General features: G+C 38.9%; 2 protein-coding genes across 4 annotated transcripts in view; one reads left to right on the forward strand and one right to left on the reverse strand.

Moving 5' to 3' along the window:
- LOC131682501 (thioester-containing protein 1 allele R1-like) overlaps window positions 1-18,142 on the forward strand; it is a 244,953-nt gene that overhangs the window by 41,645 nt on the left and 185,166 nt on the right. The gene's annotated exons all lie outside the window — the stretch shown is intronic.
- LOC131682502 (uncharacterized) overlaps window positions 16,825-18,142 on the reverse strand; it is a 44,671-nt gene continuing 43,353 nt past the window's right edge. For both annotated transcript variants that reach the window (XM_058964017.1, XM_058964019.1), the window contains exon 11: window positions 16,825-18,118. In XM_058964017.1, coding sequence (XP_058820000.1) covers window positions 17,780-18,118 — 339 coding nt within the window. In that variant the 3' untranslated portion in view covers window positions 16,825-17,779. The remainder of the gene's footprint in view (window positions 18,119-18,142) is intronic.

The raw sequence follows: 18,142 nt of genomic DNA on the forward strand, positions 1-18,142 counted from the left end.
TTCATGCATGAAATATTATTTATTTAATCCGTGTTTCGTTACATAATGTACATGTCAAGTGTTTCAGCTAACAGCTCTTCATCTTTGATTTTTGCATCTTCGATTGTTTGGTTCAATTCCTCTTAATGTTTGTTTATGTTTTACATATTGTGTTTGAGAACATCTAGGAACTTATAATTATTAAAAACTTGGCCTACCTAACTAAATCTAACCCTAACCTAATACATTTAATTCATTAATGATCTGCTCTTCAGAATTGGCGCATCGATCTCTATACCGTGTACAGTATTTATTGAAGCTTTCGTCCAGAACATCCATAGAGGCCATCTCATGCACCTCACCGGTCCTTGTCCAGGGGGGGAGACTTAGAATCATTTTAAGGATTTTATTTTGGATGCGCTGGAGCTTCAGCCTGTGTGTTCTCGCGCAACTCTGCCATACGGGGACTGCATATTCGATGACAGGGTAGATGATTTGTTTATAGACAGCCATCTGATTCTTCAGGCTCAGTCTTGATGTTCTACATATCATCGGGTACAAAGACCGGATGAGTATGTTGCATTTAATGATAATTTTGCTAACATGAGACCTGAATATCAGATGTCTGTCCAAAGTAAGGCCTAGGTAGACCACTTCGTCGGACCACTGGATGAGAGCGCCACCAAACCGTATTTTGCATTCGTCAGACGGAACAAGTCTTGGTGATCTCGAATGTGGAAACAGGATGACCTGAGTTTTTGCCGCATTGATTACAATTTTCCAGTTTGTGAAGTATTCGGTTAGGGCATCCAGGCCGCGCTGCAGTTTGTTCTTCAGAGCGTTGATAATACGCCCCTTGTATAAGATGGCAGTATCGTCAGCAAATTGTGACAAGACTCCACCTCCCGGGAGAGGTGGGATGTCAGAGGTGAAGATATTATACAAGATGGGCCCAAGGATACTTCCTTGGGGCACACCTGCAGGGATGGCAAATTTGTCTGATAGAACATTCTGCAGAGACACCTGGAATGCTCTATTCGAAAGATAGTTTTTAATTATCTTGATCAGATACATTGGAAAATTATATCTATGCAGTTTATAAACTAGTCCATCGTGCCACACATTGTCGAATGCCTTTTCAATGTCCAAGATCGCCATTGCCGTCGTCTTAGACATTGACTTGTTCCGCTGGATGATGTTGGTGACTCGAGTGAGTTGGTGGATGGTGGACCTTCCTTTACGGAACCCAAACTGTTCCTCAAGGAAGACACCATGCTCATTTGCGAAAGAGAGTATTCTGGTTTGTACTGACTTCTCGAACAGCTTGGAAAGGGCAGAGAGCAAGCTGATGGGACGGTAACTCTTGGAAATAGAAGGGTCTTTCCCCGGTTTCAGTACTGGGATGACTTTAGCTAACTTCCACACTGAAGGGAAGTAGCAAAGTTCCCAGCACCGATTGAAAATTTTAGCAATGAAGTCAAATGAGCGGGTGCTCAAATGCTTCAGCTCGATGTTAAATGTGTTATCGAAACCGGGGGCCTTCATATTTTTGGATGATTTGATATAAGTTCTGAGTTCCTCCGCAGTGACTCTCGACTCCTCCGGGATCAAACTGTCCGATCGGTCAACCATGGCCACACCCTCAGCAACAGTCCTTTCGTGTGGACTAACTATATTGAGTCCCAAATTATGAGAACACACAAACTGGCGCCCCAGCTCATTCGCCTTTTCGGCAGGTGTTAATAGAAGAGAACCATCATCCCCACCCCCAGGCAGGACCAATGGAGGAACAGGTTTTGGCCTAGATTTAAGCACTTTGCTAAGCTTCCAGAACGGTTTAGAGTGATCTGGTAGTTGCTTCATCATATGACTGAAGTTTTGATTTCTCAACTCCAAAACACGGTTTTGAATAACCTTAGACAGTTGTTTGTATTGTTCCTTCTTTTCTGGTAGACGGGTTCGTTGGAACTGCCTCCGGTAGATGTTTCTTAACCTGATCAAGTATTTAGTGGTGTTGTCTATTTGAATATAGTTACTCACCGGGGCAGTTTCACGTACATGAGCCACTCGAGCGCTGGAGAGGGCCGATTCGATGTCGTTCAACGCGTGGTCGATGTCGTCAGTTGTTTGGAGAGGATGTTCGTTGTTGATGTAGCTGTCGACCGTCCGTTGGTAGGCCAGCCAGTTAACGTGGTGGTAGTCTTTTCGTCGAATGCTCTTGGTTTCAGCCACGTTTCCCAGTTCCAGGACCACCGGGTAGTGATCTGAGCTGAGATCTTCGATGACAATAGGTGATGATATGTTCCGCTTCAGATTAGTGATGAAAAGGTCCAGTGTCGAAGGTATTCCAGCTTGGGAGTAGTAGGTTGGTTTATCCGGGCTCAGGATTGTGTAAAAACCAGCTTGTAGATCGTTGGAGAGAATTATACCATTCTTGTTGGATCGAAGATTTCCCCACGATTGATGTTTTGCGTTTAAGTCGCCGGCGATGACGAAGTTTCCTCTTCTGCGGGTGAGCTTGGCTAATTCTCTTCGAAGCTGGGCTGCAGTTCCGTCGAGTTCCTTAACTTGCCTGGGAAGGTAAACTGCGATGATAATGATTGGTCCGTTAACTGTGTGTAACTCAATTCCGATGGCTTCGATCAGTTTTAAGTTGAAACAAGGTAACGAGATAAACTTGAGTCCTCTCCGTACTGCAATAGCCACTCCGCCGCCCCTAGAGTTGTTCCGGTCGAGCCTGATCATCGAGTGTGATGGAAAAGAAATGTTGCTATCGGGTTTCAGGTGAGTTTCTGTGAAAATTGCCACATCAATTTTCATCTCTTCCATGAAGGTGTTGGCTTCAATTTTCTTGCTCAAGAGCGAGCAAGCATTCCAGTTCACGAGGGTGATCTTGTTACAGTCCATACTCGAGCAGAAAGCACCCCAGCGTTTGAACTTGTTCAAATTTCGATCTGCAGTCACGCAGTCTTTTTGCCATCTCAAGAAAAATGGCACTTAGTTGCTCCGGCGAGTAGAGATCATTCGACGGTTGCTGGTTCATGTTGAGAGGCCTGTCCCACTGGTTGCGCGGCGGTTGCGGGGAAGTGGCCGAAAATGCTCCCTTTGAATGTGGGAAAATGTTCGCGTTCGGCAGGCCTGGTGGTGGTAGGCGAGGTGGTAGTGGAGGAAACTGGTCGATGTTGACGGGCGGCGGTTTCGTTGTGCGATTCGGTTGACGTTTGGCCGAGGCCTCCTTCCTGATGCGGATGAATTCTGCTCGGCGTGGGCAAGCTTTGCTGGTAGCAGGGTGGTCACCCTCACAATTTGTGCACTTCACTTTCACTTCTGATTCCTCCACCAGGCAGTCACTTGTATTGTGGGACTCTGTGCACTTCATACACCGGCTCTTGATGTGGCAATTTTTGGCTCCGTGCCCGTAGTTTAGGCAGTTCGTGCACTGCGTAACTTCGCGGTGAACTGGCTTGTATCTCTCCCACTCCACAATGATATGGAAGATAGATTTAATGTTTTTCAGTTCACTAATGGAGATGGACCCTCTCTCCAAGTGAATCAAATATAGTTGATCTCGATATTTCAGGTCCTTATTGTGTCGCTTCATTTTATAAACCACCAGTGGTTTCAGTTTAGCCTCTAATAGCGCCTCCTTTAGTTCTTCTTCCAGCATGTCTGGAAGACCGCGAAGCACCACCTTTAGTGGTTTGTTAGCACTGATGTCGTGAGTAAAATACTCCGCTTTTGTTTGCTTCAGGTAGCACTGCACTGCGTTGTAATGATTCTGCGATGGAACGATGATTTTGTAACCGTCAGTGCAGAGACGGATTGTTGCTTGTAGACCGCGATTGATGAGCGTGTTCATATCTGACCGCAACGTCGGCGGAAATCCCTTCAAATAGAACGGAGGCATTTTCTCCTTCTTTTCGATTTTCTCCTCTGCATCGACAGGAAGGCTGGAATATTTGTTGTTACCAAGCAACCGATTGGCGGCTGTCTCCGATCCATTCTGCTTCAGCCGCTTAGCAGCTTTGAGATCCTCCTTGGATCTGTGACGCGATTTGCCCATCACGCGGGAGCGACGATGCGATTGCGAATGACGCAATAAAACGGGAATGTGTGAAAAACTTGTAACGAGTTTAAAAAACGTCCAAACAGCACGAGCGATAGACGACTAATGCACGGTTTTCATCATGGTGTTCCTATTTATTGACTTTACAATGCAGATGGAAGGACGTCCTTTTGTTCGATAAATGAAAATATTTTCATCATTCGTTTTGGTGTAGCTTTCGCTTAGTGGTAGAGTTGCCACATTCACTGATTTTTTCAGAAGGATTTGCAAAAACCTTCGGGTTTGTAGATAAGAAAAACATTTTCTGATTCACTGGTAAAAGTACAGAATTACCAAGCGCAAACTTAATACTAGTTAATAAAAGAAACTTTCTAATTAAATTCTTTTTCCATTTTGCCTTCGTCCTAATAAGGACGGTTTGTTGATAACTATGTTGATACAAGACGGGAATCTTTTAAAACAATTCAAACCTTGCCGACGATTGTTTTTACTGCGTACATCCGTACGATCTTTCCCCTTTCGCAGCTCACACCGAATGAGCACGGTTTTCATCATGGTGTTCCTATTTATTGGCTTTACAATGCAGATGGAAGGACGTCCTTTTGTTCGATAAATGAAAATATTTTCATCATTCGTTTTGGTGTAGCTTTCGCTTAGTGGCAGAGTTGCCACATTCACTGATTTTTTCAGAAGGATTTGCAAAAACCTTCGGGTTTGTAGATAAGAAAAACATTTTCTGATTCACTGGTAAAAGTACAGAATTACCAAGTGCAAACTTAATACTAGTTAATAAAAGAAACTTTCTAATTAAATTCTTTTTCCATTTTGCCTTCGTCCTAATAAGGACGGTTTGTGGATAACTATGTTGATACAAGACGGGAATCTTTTAAAACAATTCAAACCTTGCCGACGATTGTTTTTACTGCGTACATCCGTACGATCTTTCCCCTTTCGCAGCTCACACCGAATGAGCACGGTTTTCATCATGGTGTTCCTATTTATTGACTTTACAATGCAGATGGAAGGACGTCCTTTTGTTCGATAAATGAAAATATTTTCATCATTCGTTTTGGTGTAGCTTTCGCTTAGTGGTAGAGTTGCCACATTCACTGATTTTTTTGGAAGGATTTGCAAAAACCTTCGGGTTTGTAGATAAGAAAAACATTTTCTGATTCACTGGTAAAAGTACAGAATTACCAAGCGCAAACTTAATACTAGTTAATAAAAGAAACTTTCTAATTAAATTCTTTTTCCATTTTGCCTTCGTCCTAATAAGGACGGTTTGTTGATAACTATGTTGATACAAGACGGGAATCTTTTAAAACAATTCAAACCTTGCCGACGATTGTTTTTACTGCGTACATCCGTACGATCTTTCCCCTTTCGCAGCTCACACCGAATGAGCACGGTTTTCATCATGGTGTTCCTATTTATTGGCTTTACAATGCAGATGGAAGGACGTCCTTTTGTTCGATAAATGAAAATATTTTCATCATTCGTTTTGGTGTAGCTTTCGCTTAGTGGCAGAGTTGGCACATTCACTGATTTTCTTGGAAGGATTTGCAAAAACCTTCGGGTTTGTAAATTAGAAAAACATTTTCTTATGATTCACTGGTAAAAGTACAGAATTACCAAGCGCAAACTTAATACCAGTTAATAAAAGAAACTTTCTAATTAAATTCTTTTTCCATTTTGTATTCGTCCTAATAAGGACGGTTTGTAGATAACTATGTTGATACAAGACGGGAATCTTTTAAAACAATTCAAACCTTGCCGACGATTGTTTTTACTGCGTACATCCGTACGATCTTTCCCCTTTCGCAGCTCACACCGAATGAGTACGCTTTGCAGCCTTCGATGTTTTGGTGGCATTTTTAGTGGCAGTTACTACCGCCTTTTCAGTGACTGCGTTTCTTAGCCTTTGGCTTTTTGGACTTCTCACCGCCACCACCTCCACCAACGTTTTTCTTCTTCTCTCCGATGGTAGCTGATTTGATTGGTCGTCCGATGCAGCTTCTCACGACCACGCACGTCTGTTATGCACTGCGTCTTACACACGTCTGGCTTAGAGAAAAGCTGCGACACCCCTATTTATAGGTTTTATCATTAATGTTGATTTCATTTAAAGTAGTTTTCGAACTATTTAAACAAATTTTATATAGCAAAGAACGCATCGGTAGCAAGCATTGAACGTTTTCCTTCCGATTTATGAAACAAGATTGGCAATCCGTTTTGTAGAAGAAAAGTTATTAAGGTTCAAAATGTACGTAACGCTTTCGCTAATATGCACTACTATCGCTTTCTCGCTCGTTCTCGTGGCGTGCATGAGCCTTTCCTTTCCGTCCGACTTCTAATGGCTTAACCAAAATTAATATCCCGGCTTTCCCCCACCAACTGCTCTCGTCAAGCAACCCAATACGAATAATCATAGGAACAAACATGTAGTGGACCTTTATATAAACTTTTCATTATTTTATTGTTCATTTGCTGCACCATTTTGACGGCTCTGTGCGGGATGGGCTGAAAATTTTCACTTTTCCGAGTCGTTTTCGAAAGATTTTTCAAAACACTATTTTTCCGTTGATAATGAATATCCTACATATTCCAAAATTTAATACAACATTGGTACAAATATTTTCGACAAAATGCCGAATAAATTGATTAAATCCATTCAGTACAACAAAAGATATAAGCGTTCAAAATCTTACATCATTTTTCTTCCGAAATTTTGAAAAGGGGCCCCTATATTGAAAGGTAAGTCGTTAGTCACGACAAAAGAATTCAATTAGAAAATTCCTTTTATTAATTTATATTAAGTAAGCGCTTGTTATTTCTATATCTTTACCAGTGACTTATAATATAAACAAATATTCACACATGATGCAGAAATCCCTTTTATTAGCTTGTCTTAAATTTGTGCTTGTTAATAATCAATTATGTGTCTTTACCAGTGAACAATAACATTAAAAGTAACAACGTAATGCGTGTGTGCCCTGAAAAATAAAGCTATATTGATGCGATGATGATGGTGCACATGGTGTTCGCTAGTCATGTCGCGTTTTCTAGGTCGGTGGTCGTGTCTTGTACACAACTCTCTAAATTTTTACCGTTGCTGACCAGCACTACCTCGGTCTTGTGGTGAGCCAGCTCCAACTTGACGTCAGCCATCCAGGTTTCCACGATACCTATTGTCTCTGCCGTCAACATCTCCACCTCCTCAAGAGTCTTGCCGGTTATCGTCAGGACAACATCATCTGCAAAGCCAACGATCTCAACTCCCCTGGGCAGTTCAAGTGTTAACACTCCATTGTACATTATATTCCAGAGTGTTGGGCCCAGTATGGAGCCCTGAGGTGCTCCCACCGTGACCCTAATCGACCTCTGCCCCATGTTCGTTTCTTAGACCAGTGTGTGTGTGATGAGTGCAGTACGCCGGAAAAAACATCGATCTTTTCTAACTGGTAGATAATAACTGCATTCCAGTTTGTTGTAAAGCGACACTTGTCGTGAATTTTAGTTGTCTTATACGCTTAACTGTTATTGCGCACATAAATTGGCCTGCGTTAAACCAAACCGAACTGAGCGCCATCATTTTTTCTGATGTTTTTCATGCCAAAATTCATTTTTGAATAACTTACCATTAACATAGAAATTTTATGAACACTTATATCCTTTAATTTGCTATTTGAGTTCCCAGAAATAAATAAATGTGGGTGTTTCTAGAACTACATCAGATGCAATAGCGTTTTTAGAGAATATATCTCAAAATGGCGCTTGGTCCTCTTTGGCTTAACACAGGCCAATTATGCCTAAGCTCACCAACTCTGACGAAAAAATCCGTAGGCTTTGCGAACTGTTTGCCTGAGTGTGGTGAACGATTACGTTTCGCTGCTGCAAGGTGTCCGGATTTTTTCGTCAGAGTTGCTCAGCTTAATTATGCCTCTCTACTCTACATCAGCGACATTCATATTTCTACTGCATCATGAGATTCTCGAAGACTTTAGTTCATTCCAGAGGATGCTTTTTAGGTATTAGGTTCATCGATGTTCACATGAGCAGGGATGTTATGCACCTCAGAGCAAATAAAGAGAAAAATAACAAACGCTCTTTGCACTTTTCATGCGAACCACCGCTCTTCTCTTTCACAATAAACCTCTTCACTCCGATGCGTGTTGCTCCCACACGTGTATTCTACTCCATAGCTGCACGCCACAAAGAGTAGAAAAAAAGAGGCTCTTTAGTGTGTATCTTAGACCCACGCGCACGTAAGTAGAGAAGGCAACCATAAAACATTTTTAAAACGTTCTTCCGATCTAACTTTTTCTGAATTGTAGTTTGATTCGCCTTCCTACCTGCTTGCCAGTGAGGGGAGGCACAAAAAAGTGGCTCTTCAAGGTGACTCTTTAAACGAAATTGTGCAGCTCTTGGTGCACACATCTTACTCTTTTTCGATTTCAAGTTTCTCTTTGTGCGGTCGTTCTGCACATCGCAGTGTTTTTGTGCTGCTCTATTTTTAATCGGTGTATTTCGCTCTTTGTGGCTCATTGTGTGAACAAATAACAAGCCAGCACATGAGTATGTATTAAACTTTTAATAATTGTATTTATCATTAACAATATAGCAATGTACTGAAACTGGTAGAGTCTATCAGGGCATCCAGTCAAAACGATGCGAGTAGGAAGAGTGGAAATGCCTTTTTGTTGCTAACGTTTTGTAGACAAAGAGTGAGTTTTTCTCCTCTTCTATTTGGAAGAATCTACACGACGATGACTTTCTTTACGATTTACACATGAGATCTAGTCATTAGAAGATTAGATTCTTAAACACTAACCGTGGATCGCATGAGCGAAGTGCATTTTTGTAAACTCTTGAGCTCGGTTGCATATACTTTACTTCAAAAATATAGGAAATAACGCATATAATTGTGTTATTGTTATTTATCAGTGTGCAATCGGGCTGTCTCAACAACCTATTTCTGCAACCTATGTGCATTAACTGTACACCTACCGTCTATCCGTTGCACTTGACAGTGTGTGCAGTGCTTTATGGTCACACCTATGACCGCGCACCCGGCTTCCCATGAGCGTTTTGGCGGCTCAGAGGTGTCCTTCCATGTTGCTCAGGGATACATTGGTCCTATACACATCCATGCATACAGGCTTACATTCATACATACATACAAACTATTTGGCGCAAGTTTAGAGCGTGTAACGTCGTGTCATCTAGTCTGTCATCCTATGGAAAATCATCCTACCATCGCCTTGAGGTCAACGTCATATTGGCAAATTTCGCATTGAATCCGCTTCTGTCTCTTCCTAATCTCCTTTTTGTCTCCTAGGTCCGAAGCGGATCAATCGACTATTAATTGAAACGGTAAACATACTAGCAGTATTATTAGTCCTTACTCGCGAATGCTTTTCCTACAACTGTGCTGTTTCTTCTCTATCTTATAACATAACTCGATTATCCCTGTTCTAGTCAATATACGTATTCATTACATTATGGACCAGGCAAACCCTTAATTTTTCTATTATTATTATCTTGAGTAGCTATACCAGTGAAGGTATTTTAGGATTTCGTTAAAAAGAATCGCTGCCAATAAAGGCGTAAGCAATATTTATCCACATAAAGTTTGCTCGAAACGAATGTCCGCCTGGTTCGACTCGAACAGACCACACCGACCCGAAAGGGTTGCTTATCATTTCTGAGAGCTGGTGTGCTTGATCGAGTTTAATAATCATAAGAATAAATCCTGAATAATTAACTATCTCTTAGGTGCCAGTCCTGCACTCCTTTCCTGAACTAGCCTCATACTCACGATCAAAAGAGTCGACAACTAGTAGGATCTACATGTCCCCCACCCAAGCGAATTGATCAACTTGCAAGTAGGAGCACATAGGGTGATGAGCCTATTTTGGCACCATTATGGAGAGGGTCGCACTATTTTTTGAACAACTTAAAAAGAAGCCATATTACCTATAACCTTTTTCAGAATAAAGTATCAGTGTACTGTTTCTTAAACATCTGTATAATGCTTATTTGGCAGAATTGTCTCAATTTTCAGCATAAATGAAAATAAATGTTCTATTCTGTGCATCTATTCCCACCTGAACGTTCCAATTATCGCCTCATGGGTGTGCCGATTTCCACCTCATCGAAAAACAATCTAGTTGAAACGCAATGCCTCATATTTCATTTGCGTCGATTCTAACTAGGTATCCAGATCATGGACGCCAACGCGTGATTTGTAAAACGAATTATTCTGCTTTTTTCAGCCGATCAAAACAAACGTAAACATTACGCACACGAAAGAAACTCATCAGCTGTTAGTAGAAGAGCGCCCAGAACTGCGCATGCAGGAAATAACCATGCGAAAGTTAACAACTGGAATATAAAGTTCACATCACACATTACTTCCTCCCGATCCAAATTGTATGTGCAGATGAAAATAAAATATCTGCGATCAACAATTAGTTGAATAACTTGAAATAATTGATTACTTATACCTGAAATTGCATAACATTATGTTTTCAAGTTCATGTTTTGGTTTGGCCGCACTGGTGATTCTTTTCTGTATGATGGATGCAAAAAGTTGGTTTTGATTGTGGTAGTGTATCAGCAAAACATGCCAATAATAGGAACCCCCGTATTTAGTTTTATCCCAATATAACACTAGGCCTATTCTAGTGTTTGACGAGTGCTTTTAAAGTGAAATAATCGTAAAAAGGTTCTCCAGCTAAAATAAAGGTATGTATCAGTGCAATATTTAATATATTTGTGCCGGAATAACGAGATATGAGGCGGTAAATGCTGGCTCGAAAGTGTTTATTTTGCTAAGCGCCGTTGCGTCCTGTTTCGGTTCACTACGCGAGTGAGGCGGATTAGCAGATATTTCAATAAGGTGATTTTGTTTTAATTAAAAGTTGGATTTAGTGGATAGTTCTGAATACGTATGTGCACAACAAATAAAGAATATAACTTGAGCTTTTTTTGCACACCTGTTTTAGCCAAATCGATATTGTCATTATCTCATATACTTGGTTCGAAACCAAGGGGTACGAAATAGGGTCACAATAGGCTCTACTGCCATAATAGACACATCACCCTATCTACCAACCAGCCAAGAAGACTTCCGAATCAATGAGAATGGACCATGCCAGTCGAAGGCCACAGGCCCTGCGCCATCTCGTACAGTGTCATTGTCATTTCTCAGCCCACCCTCTGGCAGACGTTCATCCGCCCATCTAGACTCTGTCAAGATGAGAACTTACAAAGCCTAACTGCTCGTATGTGCTAGTCCGTTTAGATTTTGGTTTGCTGAAACGAAACAAGAAAAGCAAAATAATTGTGTCATACTATGTTGCGTTTCGGCTTCGCCTCATCAGAAACCGACACTAACACATTGTCGGAATAGATTAGCGCCGGCTTGACGCAAATCCCTTAAAACTAAAACACACTATGTGTTTCAATCAAACGACTGATCAAACGTGATGTCCTGTTCGAGCAGAAGTTCTGTTTATGCCGATGAGACACAAGTGAAGCCGAAACTTGTCTTGGCTTAGCAGGCCTATGCGAAAGCACTATGCTATATTTCACCCTAAGGAGGAAAATTTGGTAAAAACCAAAATTTCTCACTAGGGTGAAAATTTGTTGGTAACAACCAGTCTTTGTACAGGAGGGCACAAATCCTTATTTCATACTATGTTGCGTTTCGGCTTCGCCTCATCAGAAACCGACACTAACACATTGTCGGAATAGATTAGCGCCGGCTTGACGCAAATCCCTTAAAACTAAAACACACTATGTGTTTCAATCAAACGACTGATCAAACGTGATGTCCCGTTCGAGCAGAAGTTCTGTTTATGCCGATGAGACACAAGTGAAACACATAGTGTGTTTTAGTTTTAAGGGATTTGCGTCAAGCCGGCGCTAATCTATTCCGACAATGTGTTAGTGTCGGTTTCTGATGAGGCGAAGCCGAAACGCAACATAGTATGAAATAAGGATTTGTGCCCTCCTGTACAAAGACTGGTTTTTACCAACAAATTTTCACCCTAGTGAGAAATTTTGGTTTTTACCAAATTTTCCTCCTTAGGGTGAAATATAGCATAGTGCTTTCGCATAGGCCTGCTAAGCCAAGACAAGTTTCGGCTTCACTTGTGTCTCATCGGCATAAACAGAACTTCTGCTCGAACAGGACATCACGTTTGATCAGTCGTTTGATTGAAACACATAGTGTGTTTTAGTTTTAAGGGATTTGCGTCAAGCCGGCGCTAATCTATTCCGACAATGTGTTAGTGTCGGTTTCTGATGAGGCGAAGCCGAAACGCAACATAGTATGAAATAAGGATTTGTGCCCTCCTGTATAAAGACTGGTTTTTACCAACAAATTTTCACCCTAGTGAGAAATTTTGGTTTTTACCAAATTTTCCTCCTTAGGGTGAAATATAGCATAGTGAAAATAATTGTGATTAGTATCGTAGTTATAATAAATAAGTAAACGATTTCTCCTCTGTTGTCCGTTCCCTTGTTCGTAGTCCTCCCTCCTGTTCCTGATCTGTCTGGGCCACTGGCTTTCCGTTTCCTTGGCAGTCACGCTCGATCCGCATATATCATGGCAGGAGAAACAAATGAAAAGACAAAACAAAACAAAATGAAAATAAATGGACGTCTGCTATCTGTGCCTAAATTGATGTTGCTTCTCAGTTTTGCACGACCCAGGGGGGACTTGGCCTTGATCCCAATGCTCTGTCACCGATGTTACGTGATATTCGTTATGTAATATTCTTTGTTTGGGGGCCATTCATAAACAATGTTATACTTTTTTATCCCTGATCCGCTGATACGTCTAAAATTCATTTTTAGTTTTTATCTCGTTACGTGACGCTCTTCCCCTATTGTCAATATCCAACATCATTTATGAATGGTCCCCTGGTGATATATTTAGAGCAGACAATCCAATGAAAAATGGATTGACAGGATTTTAGTGCGCTCTTGGCGCCTTGTGTCACATCCAGGGCCGCCAAGAGGGGGGGGGGGGGACCGGGGTGTTTCCCCCCGGGCCCGGAATTTCGAAGTGGGCCCGGATTTTAAACAGAAATTAAAATTTTGCCAAATACTTTTTCGACAAAAATTTATTTGAGAATACAATTAAAAATTCAATATCTTGTGTATGAGGTAACTAGAATGGCGAAAATTCTAAACTACTGCATATTTGATATCAACTATGTTTTTACCTACGTAAATCTCGCATCGAAACAAGATCAGACTCGAGCGGGCATAGCGGAATTTGTACATTGAATGTCATGTACGCAGCTCACCTGGGTTCTAATCCCAACCCCTCACACAGGAATAGAGATTTGTTATAGGAAAATTCCTAACCTGAATGAAGAAGCGAATGACCTTAAGGTTGAAATGTCTATAATCGACAACAAAAATATGATCAGACTTGTAAGGGTTAAACAATTAAATGGTTAAGTAGTAATTATTGAAAGAAAAAACCCTGCTTCGTTCAGGTAAATCTGAATTCGCCCGGAAGAATCCATTGGATTATTTTGCAATTTTGCGTTGCCCTTTTCTTTACCAGAAATCACCCAGCACCCAGTCCTCATAAACATCATTTTCAGGTTGCAGGCCTTATGTTCCTCACAAAAATTCTCGAAAGAAACTGAAGTGTAATTTCACACCCCGTGTTTGTTTACTGAGGAGCAGAGCAAAACTCGCTCGGGTTATCCTTCACAGCGAGAGTTGTTGGTGCTTTTGGATTCTTTGTGAATATCCGAGAAAGCGAATCACTACATCCAACTATATCAACAAAACTGTTAACAAATGCAAAATGCTTTACCAAAACATTACACTCTACAGTGGATGTAAAGAAAATAAGATATTTTCCTCCTAGTGCTACGAGCTACATAAGAAATAAAACAGTGCATATTTATTTGTTTTTAAGCGTTTTATACAATATAAAGCAATGGAAGCGCTCCAAAATTCTGTCGAGTGACCACTTTAATTCGAAATTTGAATTGATTTCAACGTATACCCATGTGTCTCTTGAAGTCTATCCCCGGCTCAGTAAAATTCTGCTGGTCAAAGTACCACTAGAGGCGGTAACCCTACCTCTATTTGAAAGCTCAATTGGTCAAATGAGTCATCAAAAACTCTTGATATACCAAAAGAATTCAAAATTAATCCAAAAATTTAAATTTGAAATTTAATATATTTGGTTTGCCGTTCATTGATACAAAATCTATAAAAAATCATATTCAGATACGAGATGATACTGAAATATTTTTGTAAAGGGGTCATACTCAAAGGACGTAGCTTTTTTCTGCAATTTAACAGCAAATTGCGTACACACCAAGCTCCTTTCGTAACAAGTATAGTGTTTATAGTTTTGTTTTGAATTTTATATGTCATGGAGCATAAAGAGAAGATCTCTCAGTTCACAATCCTGCAGCTGCCAATGATTCTAAGAAGCATATGTTCAACTAAATTGCTAAATTGTGTTTGATTGATTTCGAAGAGAAAATTTAACTCTGCTTCCAAACTAAACCAACTAGTTAGCAAGATTAGATAGCTAATATTGCAAGTTAAATCAGCATACAAAATCTTTTCGTTTTGGAGGAGTGAGCGTGATATTTTGAACGTCGCTTCCTGAACGTAACGATTTTATTTTTATTTTTGAACTATTTTCTAGAAATCAAGTAAAACATTCTTGTAAAATATTTTAAGGTGTGCTAACATACCAACACAAATAAAAGAATAATTCATGTTTTTATAGGATTATGAATGTTTTCGAAACCAGCATAGCGTAAAATCCAACAAAAACCCGTATTTGAAATTTGATCCATGTTTCATTTCATTGATCTATTTTTTCAAGTTGTGGATTGTATGTATATTTCTACAATTGTAATATTCTGCCTTCTTTATCTATTTGCATACTTTTATTTTATCCATCTTTTTACGTTCCTTACTTTCGCTTTTTTTTATTGCTATCACTATCCCTTACTTTAATTTATAGTTTTTTCTCCGTTATTAAATTTTATTCGCAATTTTTCGAGAAAATTCGGCTTTCTTTATTTATTTTTTTATTGTTTCATATTTTGATACCCTGCTTTTTTTTGTTTCTTTTGTCATTCCATCTAATTTTTAGAATTTGTCTATTTACTACATTTATTCTTGTAATAGCCTTTTTCGATTTCCTTTTTTTCATATTTTTTGCATTTCTAAAAGCAATTTTACTTATTCAAATACTATAATATTCAATTTGTCTTATTGTTTAATTTTTCACCTTTCTCCTATTTTCTTCCTCATTTTCTAGTTTTTAGTTTTCCGTTTATCGTAGTTTTATTTTTCCCATTGTTCATTTAATATAATTTTATTTATTTGTTATACCTTTTTCTTAAAATTTAATTCGTTATTGTTATTTCTTCATGTTTTCCATTTAACCAATTTTGAAAATACTTTTTTAGTTGACCATTTTCCTATACGCTAACATTGATTTTTTTTATTTTCCTAAAAAAACATTTGATTTATCTTTTCTTGACACTATGCGTACTTTTTCTTAATTTTACATTTAGTTCTTTGTTTGAATTTATTTCAAATTTCATTTCTAGTGCTTTTTCTATTCTTTATATAATATCCATTTTATTCATTTTTTTCGTGTTAATATCTTTATTTTTGTGTTTCTGTAGCATGGCTTTTTTCTACTATTTTTTGTTTTCTATTTTGTCTGTTTGTCTCCGTTTTTGTTCAATACTTCCAATTTTCTTTGTTTTTTCGTCTTTTCACCATTTAAATTTTCCAGTTTTTCAAAATTTGCTGGTTCGTCCATTTTTTTAATTTCTCTATGGTTATTTTATTCTTCTCTTTTATATATACTCCTCTAGTTTAATGCATTCTTAACGTTTCATTTATTTTTTCTATTGCTTTAAATATTTCTTGTTTTTTTTATGTTAAATAAATTTTATTATTGTTGATTTATCGAGTTTTTCAGTTTTATGATTTTTTATATTAATGTTTATATAATTTTTTTCCTAATTTCCTATCGATTTTTCATTATTTTTACCATCTGTTCAATAATGTTCGACTTTTTTAATCTTCGCAATATGTTTTCCTAGTTTCCTGCTCTCCTTTATCAATTTTATATAGGTTTTGTTTTGGTTTTTCTCGATTAAACATTTCTTGACAATTGACATTTGTTTATATGGTTGATTTTGTTGTTTTAGCTCTTTTGTACATTCTTTTAATATTTAGTTTTCCTATTGTTTTTTATCTTTTGCCGTTGATCGCCGTTTAGATATTTTTAATTTTTGTAATTACTACATTTTTAATCTTGTCATTTCCTTACTTTTATAAATACTATTACAAAAATGGCGCTTTTCAAAGTCACCAAAACTGTCGAAGAGGTATTAAAAACTCCCAAAGTATTAAAAAACTCTTCGTTTTTTCCTTCATTGGCACTACAAACAACTAGAGCAAAAAATGGTACTTAAATATAAAATTTCAGTGTACTATACATAATATCAGTGAACTCCAATGGATTTCAAACATTGATTATTTGTACTCAGGCAATACACAGTGGTGGGGGCCCGTACGTCGGACCCCCCGGGCCCGTATTTTCTCTCTGCGGCCCTGGTCACATCTTCATGTTTGTTATACATATTAAGAATACCAAACCATGCGATGTGATGACCGGAAGATTAGAGAAGCAACTCCTCCCCTTCCCCCCCCAGGAAATAACGCATATAATTGTGATATATAAATAGGAAACTAGTACATTTTCTAACTCTTCCTTCTAAAAATCTTCGTATATTTCCATACACTTTCCAATACACCACTCGCCGCCTGCTATTTTCACCATTTATTGCATCAATTCATGCTATGCAGTAGTTTTGACATGCGATCATTCATATGTTTTCGCACTATATCCGTAAGTACCGTACAGTTCACTGTTAGAATATTTGATTTGAGCTATGTGTAATTCATTATTTCTTGCTTTGATTCGATAAGAAATGTTTCCCCAGTTTCCAGCGCATACAGCTAGAAAAAGAGAGTTCCACTAAACTAAACTAAACCTAAAGTTGAAACATAAACGTAGTGATATGCGGTGTTCTATTTCTCCTCTAATTAGTTCAGTTATTTTTTACTGTTAATGAGATGTTGATAAGCAAGGGAGAGCTAATCAGTTCTGCGTTGAGTTTATCGATTTCATTGTACAAATTCGTACGTTTTGCAGCATAAAAACACGATTCGATCCATTTGATAACCAGACTAACACAAAATTTCATCGCGAAAATGATTAACTCTACTTTTGCTTCATTACATATTTGGCTTGGAATAAAGAGTACTTTGCGTCGAGTGTGTGTAACAAGTGAACTAATAAGCAGTATATTAGTAGGCCATTAATCACATACAGCCGCCCTAGGAATGATCTACACGTGAGCATGGTGCCTATAGTCGCAGTAGGCTAAAGTTGGCTAGAAGCTGATAATATTTATTTGTCGTATTTTATGCAACTGCTTTCGTTATAAAATTAAAGATTGTGCCGTTACGGTTCGTTATGTTTTGTTTTAAATATTTTTCTCAAACTATATGCTACTAATAAAATTACGGCAAATATTCTGCTGAGTGTTTCAATAAAAGTTTCGAATAAACAAGTTTGCTTGATTTGTTTCCTTTTTCTTCTATGTAATTGTATAAAAATATCGGCTTCATTGCTCATGGAAATTTTCCTTACACCCGATGATTTGACATCACCTTTATTAAGGAGCTGGCGAAAGTGCTCCTGCTACTATTGTGGCTACTGGTATTCGTTTTGGTACTATCTACAGTATTACCAGCATTAGGAACTGCCATCGATTCCGGCCGGATTGGGATTCTAACCTTGAGCTGCTTTCTTCGTGTCGGTGGTGGTTTCGTGGGGGCTAGCGGAATTTCTGGAAGATCGCATGTATCCTTAAGATAATTGTAAACGGTTCCGACCCGGTCCAACAGTCGCTTCGAGTACCGATGGGCTGTCCGGTCAACTACCGATGGTGATTTGATGCAGTCATCGCCTCCGAACTCGCACACCTGGATAAGAATAGATGAGAAAAC

The sequence above is a fragment of the Topomyia yanbarensis genome, chromosome 2 (assembly GCF_030247195.1).
Source record: "Topomyia yanbarensis strain Yona2022 chromosome 2, ASM3024719v1, whole genome shotgun sequence".
Classification (NCBI taxonomy): domain Eukaryota; kingdom Metazoa; phylum Arthropoda; class Insecta; order Diptera; family Culicidae; genus Topomyia; species Topomyia yanbarensis.